Source organism: Pteropus alecto, unplaced genomic scaffold (genome assembly GCF_000325575.1).
Source record: "Pteropus alecto unplaced genomic scaffold, ASM32557v1 scaffold45, whole genome shotgun sequence".
NCBI classification, from domain to species: domain Eukaryota; kingdom Metazoa; phylum Chordata; class Mammalia; order Chiroptera; family Pteropodidae; genus Pteropus; species Pteropus alecto.
The window spans coordinates 12,951,237-12,960,496 of NW_006442491.1; the positions used below are offsets into that span (position 1 = coordinate 12,951,237).

Here is a 9,260-nt window from a genome sequence, read left to right on the forward strand (position 1 = left end):
TCCTTTTTTTTTTTTTATTTATTTATTGGGGTAACATTGATTAATACAATTATATAATTTTCAGGTATACATTATAATTTGACATTTATATATTCTGTTGTGTGTTTACCACCCAAAGTCTAGTTTCCTTCAGCTACCATATATTTGCCCCCCTTTACACGGTCTCCCTCCCGCCTCCTCTCTCATCCCCTACCCTCTGGTAACCACTAGTCCATTGTCCATGAGTCTCTGTTTGTTTGTCCTGTTCCTTTGTTGCTTTTAGGTTTATATCCCACTATAAGTGATATCATGTGATTTTAAAAGCTTTTGTTCAGCAAAAGAAACCATCAACAAAGTAAAGAGACAACTATCCGAATGGGAAAATATATTTACAAGCAACGCCTCTAATAAAGGTTTAATATCCAAAATATACAAAGAACTCATGTGACTCAATATATTTCTTAAAGAATAAAAAAATCTTTGGCCTAAAGTCCCCTCCCCTCTCAGACTCTAAGGATCCTGCCTGGACTAGGGCCAATGGTCCCAATGATCCTTATCAAAAGCCGGAGGACCTGAGTTGCCAGTTTCAGGGTCATTATCTGGATTTGGGGGAGTGGGCCTTTTTCCCAAAGAAAGGAGGGAAGAAAACTTAACTAGGTTTACAAAAAAGAAAATTAAGAACTCTGCAAGAGATGTCCCATATCCTTTCCTGCTAAAAGATTAAGAATTTTACAGATGATGTCCTATATCACTTTCAGTTCTCTTCCCTCAAAGAAAGAATGTCCTGGCTCAAAAATAATACTTTCTTTTCTTAATAGCTCACTTGCCCCTATAAAAAACACTTTCATTTTGTACAACCCCTCAGAGCACCTTTTTAGTTGGTAGATGGGATGCTGCGCAGTTCATGAACTGCTTCATAAAGCAAATTAGATCTTCAGATTTACTCTTGAATTTTGTTTTGTTTTTAACGAAACCAAGTAGTGTATATTACAAACATAATTTGTCTTAATTATTGCTCTTGATATATGCCTCTCAATAACCTTCTAAGGTAGCTGCTGTTATCCCATTTTACAGTTGAGGAAACTGAGGCATGGAGTGATTATTAACCTGCCCAAATCCACATGTTTAATTTATGGTTGATCTTTCTGAACCCTCTGGCAGAACTCTTATCCAATATACTGAAATGCCTTTGATGAGTACCTAATAATGAAATGTTTTGTTTTATTTTTTTCCTAGAGTTTACCAACTGCTTTCCCAGTCTCACTTGACATTTTAGATATGTAGAAAATATATAGAAAATAACTTCTCAGATGAAGAATATGATTTTCTTTAAAGTTTGTTCACTTATTTATTTAGCAAACATTTATTGAACACCTACTGTATAACAGGAATATACTTTTCCCTGGAAATGTAGAGATAGGGTGTTTAAAAAGTCCACTTTCAAAGATTTCGGTAGATTGTTCTTGGACCATAATCTCCGGTTAATGTCTCTGAGACTTCAGGGATTGGACAGTGAGCTGTAATGGGAAAATTAATGACATTTTAGGATGATCTTAGAATTAACTATACTAGTCTTTTCTAGCGATGGAGTTAAAGAGGATGAACAATTGTGCTTACTAAGTCTGGCTGCCCCTGGGGCCAGGCTGGAGAGAGAAATGCCTGCCTTGCGTTGGGCAGCCCTCTCTCTTTTGGGCTGTATCCAGTCTCCGTACTTTTCCTGAAATAAATGCATCCCTCCCCCTCGTCTTGACTTTTTAAACCCCCACCTTTTTATAATGTGAAAGATCAATATCTTGCCCAGTTATACTTTTTTGTTGTTATTCAGCCAAGTTGGTTTATGTGCATGATTGCATTGAGTTTTGAATAGTACTTATATAATATATACTTCTGCTTAGTTCATGATAAAAGATTTGTAAATGATGACCTTTGATCCATTGTTTAGCACTCCTCCCCCCTCCTTTTTTTCCTTTCTCTAAGGCATTGTTCTCGTGTGCGCGCGCGCGGGTGCGTGTGTGTACGTATGTATTTCTTTGGCAAGCATTCTTTTCAATTTCTCCTACTCTCCTGCCCCTTTCTTTTCTTAATGTCGAAATAAGAGATGCTGCATTTTGTAAAAACAGTTCCTGAATGGAAAAAGTGGAAAATAAATTGGGGAAATTGATATTTTTACAGTGCTGATGAGCCTGCTTATCTTGAACTTGGTATATCTTCTCATTTAAGCAAATCTTTAAAAAACTATTATGAAAATTTTCAAACATCCACTAAAAATGAAAGGATTAGTAGAATGAATCCTATTATCCATCATCCAGGTTCAGTTGTTATCAATATATGGCCAATCTTGGTTCATCTATATACCTTGCCCTCTACTACTTGGTGGCATAATTTAAATATGCTAACATTCACCCATTATATATAAACAATTTAGTGATATCAGGTATTCTTTAAATATCTATTACATTTATTTCCTCAATATTTGACTGGTGTTAAAGATTTTTTAAATATAATTTAAGCAGATTTTAAAAATAAAATGTCTAGTTGGTGACATCTTGAAATATTATTAAAGTTCCCAAGGATTTTTTTCCCCCCTGGAGTTTGCTGTTCTATTTTGTGAGCATTTATTAACTTGTTTTATTTACTGGTTTTTGTTCTGGATATTATTAAGCAAAACAAAACATCTCTCCAGCTGCACTAATGTATTTTGTGACATTATTCTGTAATATTTATCTTCATTTTAATTGTGTCATATGTTTGTATTTTAAAATGGATTTCCAGCAAATGTTTTGTTTGTTCACAGTAATTTATATTGAGCATAGCCCTACCAGCCCTTTAAGTCTTCATAAGGAATAGCTGATCTCAATTTCTTCTAGTTTCAGAGATTATCTTCCTTTCTGTGTTAGTTTCCTTGGGCTACTGCACATTACCACAAACTTGATAGTTTAAAACAACAGAAATTTATTCTCTCATAATTCTGACAACCAAAAATCTAAAATCAACATGTTGGCATAGATGGTTCCCTCTGGAGGCTCTAAGAGGGTATCCCTTCCCTGCCTCTTCTAGCTGCTGGTGGCTGTTGGCAATCCTTAGCATTCCTTGACTTGTAGCTGCCTAACACCGATCTCCGCCTCCATCTTCACATGGCTTCCCTCTGTGTCTCTGTGTCAAATTTTTCTCTTATGAGAACACCAGTCATTGGGTTTATGGTCTAAGCTAAATTCGGGATAATGTCACTCAAATATCCTTTAATTATATGTGTAAAGACCCTCACTCCAAATAAGATCACATTCACAGGTGTTGAGGCTTAGGACTTGGACATATCCTTTTAGAGAATACTGTTCGATCCACTATACGTTCTAAACAGCAACTGTCTCTGGATTTCCATTTTAACATCTGCAGGTAAAATCCTAGACCATTTCAGAGTTTTATGGTCTGAGTGTTTGTAGTATTTTCCAGGACTACGTGAGGGCACAGTGAGGCCACTAGCATATTGCCAGGAAGATGGCCCAGCCTTCCAGTTTTTTTCTCTGCCTCCATCTTCTCCTTCCCTCATCCATTATTCACAGACTACCAGATGATTTTTCGAAAATGTAAGTCATCATAATTCTCTTACTTCTTTAGGGTTTACCATAGAACTTGGAATAAAGTCCAAACTTCTTTAATACAACTTTTTAAAAGGCTGTGGATAATATTCACTTTCTTCTCTCAGTACTCTGAGCCTTCGCATCTACTGTTCTCTCTGCTTAGAGCAGAATATTCTTTGGCCCTCTCTGGCTGTTACTCTTATGCAGCTGTCGGCACAGATGCCTTTTTTCTCTGTGGGTACTTCTGAGATCACCCAGCTCCAGAGTGCCTCCGTAGCATCTGCTCCAAACTCTCAGTCATGGCATTTGCCACTTGGATTGTCATTATCCTTCTGCGTACCAATGTTCATCTCTGGATTGTACCCACAAGGAGAGGTAGTACCGTGTCTGTCTTGTTCACAGTTGTGGCCTCAGCTTCTAGCATGATGCTCAATTCATATTTATTGAATGAAAAAGTAAGGGTTCTGGCTGAAGGCCCAGTTATTTCTAACTCCTATTTAAGAAAGTGTTTGGTGGAGCTGGTTTAGCCCACAGCTTGCTTCTGCTTTCTTGGACTGGGTCAGAACTGCCACAGATCTTTGGAAATGATTCACATTCCTGGGGACCCACTAGCAACAAATTTTCCCATCTCTGCTCATCAGATGTGTAACTTTGATGAATCCAAAACCAGTTTGGCTAGTTTAAAATTGTCTTCCTTTAGTGGGGCAGTCAAAACAGTGTTTTGCCTCAAAAATCAAAGAGCTTTGTAGAAAGTGACAAAATTTGGATTGATTGTAAGATTAACTTTGAAATAAAATATTTTACATATTACAGTAGTTTGTGAAGATCTTAAATTTGGCTGTTTTTTTCCTTGGGGAATTAATATTCATGTATTAAATTCTAGGAGAGAAATATGCTTCTGTTTTTCTATATCAGATGACTTTGGGGAAGCTTGCTTTTGTGCTTCCCTTTAATTAAGGATTTATTTTTTTAATTTAAACATTCTATTCGTTTTGTTTTACAAGTATTTTTCATGTGTCTATATTGATTAGCTACTATTCTTTTATAGTTATGCCCCTTGGTGTCCATCCTGCCAGCAGACTGATTCAGAATGGGAGACATTTGCAAAGAATGGTGAAATACTTCATATCAATGTGGGGAAGGTAGATGTCATTCAAGAACCAGGTACTGTAAATATTGAACATTAAATGCAAAAGTTTGTTACTTTTCATTTTAAATTTTTTCAAACATAGAGAAAAGTTGAAGACCAGGATATTGATACCTATGAACTGACCACTTAGAATCAACAGATAACATTTTAGCAGATCTGGGTCTATGTATGTGTGTGTTTACACATGTATAGGAGTATATATGTTTATATTTTTATTATTTTTTCTATTGCTCAGTCGTTTGAAAATAAGTCGCAGACCTCATGATACTTTACCCTTCCATACTTTGGCATATTAAAATCTCCCTAATTATTTCCCACATGTCTTTTTATAGTTTTTGAACCAGGACCTAATCAAGGTTCACCATTTGCATTTGGTTGTTATGTGTTTTTAACCGCCCTCAATCTAGAATAGTCCCCCATTTTTTTCATGACATCGATATTCCATAGAGAACAGGCTAGATATTTGCCTATGTAATTTCCTTATGATGACATTTAACTTATATTTTTTTGCATTTTCTATAAACTTGAAGTTCAGCCTAGAGGCATGATTCAGGTTAGACATTTTATGGCAAGAGTGGTTCATAGGTGATGCTGTGACTTTTTATTTTATCCCACTAGAAGACACATACTGTCACCATTAGTGATGTTGAGCTTGAATACTTGGTTAAGGTGATGCCACTAAACATCTTTATTGTAAAAAAAAGATCCCACTTTGTGACTAGCAGGTAATCTGTGGGGTGATACTTTGGAGTTTTAAGATAAATGATGATCTTAACCTGAATCAAACATTTTGTTGTGAGTTCCAGAATGAATTTCTGATTCTCTTGTTCCATCTACATTTATTAGCTGTTAATGATGTAATTTTTCAAGAGAAAGAAGGGGAGAGTAGAGGAATCTTTTATATTCTGAAAAGATATACACAATTTATATTTGTAGTTTAAAAATAACTATGTATTATACATAAATTGAAAAGGAAAGTTGGGCTTTTATGACACAAATCTCAAATTTGACTGTTTTCAAACTTTATTAGGCATTTTTTCCTATCTACATTCTATTTCTACCTATTTTATTCCTTTACAAGGAAAAGAAGGCAGTTATGCAAATGTAGCTATTATGTTTCTGTAATAACTGTGAGTTAAAAAAAGACAAAGTGCTGAATTTCCGATTAATTGGACAACAAAATTGATGGTGTCTGTTAAGATCAATGTGTTGACAAACCCATGGAGAGAGAGTTCTATTAAAAGCCATTAGTCTTCAAGCCTCCACCTTTTAAAACATTTGAATCAAAGCCACTTCTGCCTATCTGCTATTTAGAGACAGAAAATTATAGTTATTAGTTCATGGTTTGGGCTGTTATAGTTAGTTATTCTGTTTGGAGGTCAGTCATAGCAATTACATTTTTGCTGTAAACTTGTTTTCATCTTTTAGTAGTTTGAGTCCAATGAAATCAGATGTAAGCCTTGGTAGTTAGTGAGCACCAGACACGTTTTACGAGTTTCTTGGAAATGCAGCAGTTCTATTCACATTTTAGCCATTTGGTATACCTGCTGTGAATTCACAGCATGATTTGAATTAAAAGAATTAAACCACTTTGTGTTGGATTCACAAATCTAAAGTCTAATTAAATGTAGTCTTTCCATCTAAATTGTAGACTTATAGTTATTTTTCCATTGGTAATTGATTAGTACTTTTTTGATAATGAAGTAAAAGAGAAGTCGATTATGATGAAATATTTTAAAAACAAATTCAAAAAAATTCATCGTTGACTCATAGGTATTTATGTAAATATTAACTGTATATTTAAAATATCAAGGAAGAGTAGAAAAGGTCTTTGGTCTGGTATTCTGTATGAATAGTGAAGAAATAAAATCCAAAAAGGAAAATTGTTATATGTATTAGAAGAATTTTTTTAAAGTAGAGGCTCACGAATTAGTTTAAATGATAAAAACTTAAAAACTATAACTCAAATAAAAATTCAGGGACAAAATTCTACCCACATTATTGAGTGGCCTAGAGAGTATTTCACTTCAGATTATACTATTTTATGTTTATAAGTTTAAATTACAGTCCTAATGTTTTTCAATTAATGTGTTTATTCAACAATATTTGAGTTCTTACCATGTTCCAGGCCCTGTTCTGGATAACAGTGATACAGGTGAATAATGGTACAGGTGAATAAAGAAGACGAAGACTTGATTCCTCACTGAGCTCACATTCTAGTTAGGAGATAGGCAGTAACAAAAGTAAAATGGAAAATAATATCTGATGGTAAAAGAAATCAGGATAAACATGTGGAAAATATTGAAAACCACTATTTTACATAGCATGGTCAGGAAGGACTGTTTGACCAGAAGTCTTGACAGAGTAAGGAAGTAAATTCCAACAAGCTTTCAGGGAGGAGCATTCCAAGCAGAGCAAATAGACTGTGTAGCTAGGGGTATGTGGCAGCCAGGGAGTGAGTACTCAAGGTAAATGAAGCTGGAGAGATAACAAGAAACCAGACCATTTAGGGTCTTGTTGGCCATGGAAAGAAATTTAGATTTCAAAATAAACAAGATAGGAAGGAAACTTCAGGCAGGTTTTGAGCAGAAGAGTGACATGATATGATTTATGTTTTAAAAGAATTCCTTTGGTTAGTTTGAGACAGAATTTAAGTTTCACGATGTTTAATAGAAATCCAAATAGAGATAAGCTAGAAATATGTATTTGAGGATCATCACTGTAGATGGTCTTTGAAATGAGGGGAAAATTTTAAATTGGCAGAGAAATGTTTAGAGGATTGAGAGCCAGGGGACTCCAACATTTAGAAGAAAAGTTTGAGCAGAAGAAAAGGAGAAGCTAGTGTAGGAGAGAGATGGAGAAGTAAAGGTTCCTGGAAGCCAAATAAAAAGAGACTGTCTTATGTGGTACTGATTCACTGGCAAGCCTCTGGGATTGCTGGTCTCTATTCTTAGGAAGCTATTTGAATGTTCATTTTTACGAAATCTAATATCCTCATCAAGCAGTGGGAAACCATTGAAACGATACGGTTTTTCCTCACAGTTTAACACTTTACTGGATATTTCTGTATACAGATTTATATGTGGTTACAGATCTCCATTACTATATTCTTTTTTCAGGGCTACCTTGCAACTGGAGTGCTAGTAAAGGATAATTTCATTTCTTTTCCTTGCAAGTAAAATTTAAAAAGAAGAGAAAGCAAGAATTTTTGAAGTGTTCATGCATAATTCTTTAGTTATGCCATTAACTATTCCACTGGTCTATTTAATAAAAGATTTTTTTAGGTATTTTAAACCAAAAATAGGGTTTTAGAATTTTGAAGACTGGAGATTATGAGCTCATTGCATTTTTATAGCTGGGATGTAGAAGTCAAGGAAAGGACAGGCCTTAGATTAGGTAACATTACATTGTCTTTTTAATACTACATAGACCAGGCGATTTTTCAATTGAGTTGACTTTGAAAAATTAAATTTAATGAGGATATATTTGAACCTTCTGTTCCATGCAGATGAGCTTATTTGTCAAGGACAGGAAAACAGTAGCTGCTTATAGAGCACTCATGGGTAAAATTGTGGCTATTTCACTAGATTAGAGGTAAACCAAACCCTCTACCAGGGCCAAGAATAAGCTTTGTAATTAAAACTGCTAATTTATTACAAAAGCCAATTTAGCTTACTATACTTCAGTTAATGTTAATATTTTAATTTCAGAATTATAAAAATTTGTCATTTGTATTCTATTATATTGACAACTTTATTTCAATCTCGAAGGTAAGATTAGTTCTCCTTTTTATTCATTGTTTTCCTTCTGCTACTCCCTTTGGTGGTAATAACTAACCTTTAGTTAAGCACTTACTTCAGCCTCTAATTGTGTTTAAGCACTTACATGAATTTTAGCTTCCTAAGAACAACAAACTGTTTCTCTCTGTATTTATTACTCAGAAAACTGAGGCGCAGAAAGGTTAAGTAACATACCCAAGGTAATACAGCTAATGAATGGTAGAAGAAAAACTAGTAGCTATCCTCATTTTCTTAATATTGAACTTAAATAATTTCTGTTGTGTTTTTGCATATCAAAATATAGTTAGTTCCATCATCATTTTTATTTCTCCGATCTTTTAATTCTTTTTTTCTTTTGCTGTGTATGTTTAAGATAAACTTGCTAATAAGTAATTTTTTATGCATTTTGAATTAATGCTTGTTTTATATTGCAATACAGTCTTTAATTTAAAGTGGAAGTTATGTCTATGACCATGCCACCCTGAATGGGCTCGATCTCATCTGATCTCGGAAGCTAAGCAGGGTTGGGCCTGGTTAGTACTTGGATGGGAGACCACCTAGCAATACCAGGTGCTGTAGGTGTTAAAAAATAATAATAATAATAAATAATAATAATAATAAAGTGGAAGTTACCCTTAAAGTAAAAAAGGCATATAGAAATTGCAGGAGACCTGTAGTTAAACTTTATCTCTCTTACTTAAAGGTTTAAGAGTGTACTTGTTTCTTCCACACTTTTTGAAGTTTGTTGCAGTGAACCATTATACAAACCTTCAC

General features: G+C 34.5%; 1 protein-coding gene and 1 pseudogene across 1 annotated transcript in view; both read left to right on the forward strand.

Moving 5' to 3' along the window:
* TMX4 (thioredoxin related transmembrane protein 4) overlaps positions 1-9,260 on the forward strand; it is a 44,280-nt gene that overhangs the window by 8,103 nt on the left and 26,917 nt on the right. Inside the window, exon 2 of the mRNA XM_006921602.3 lies at positions 4,606-4,721. Coding sequence (XP_006921664.1) covers positions 4,606-4,721 — 116 coding nt within the window. The remainder of the gene's footprint in view (positions 1-4,605; positions 4,722-9,260) is intronic.
* On the forward strand, positions 8,950-9,068 carry LOC112471098 (annotated as a pseudogene).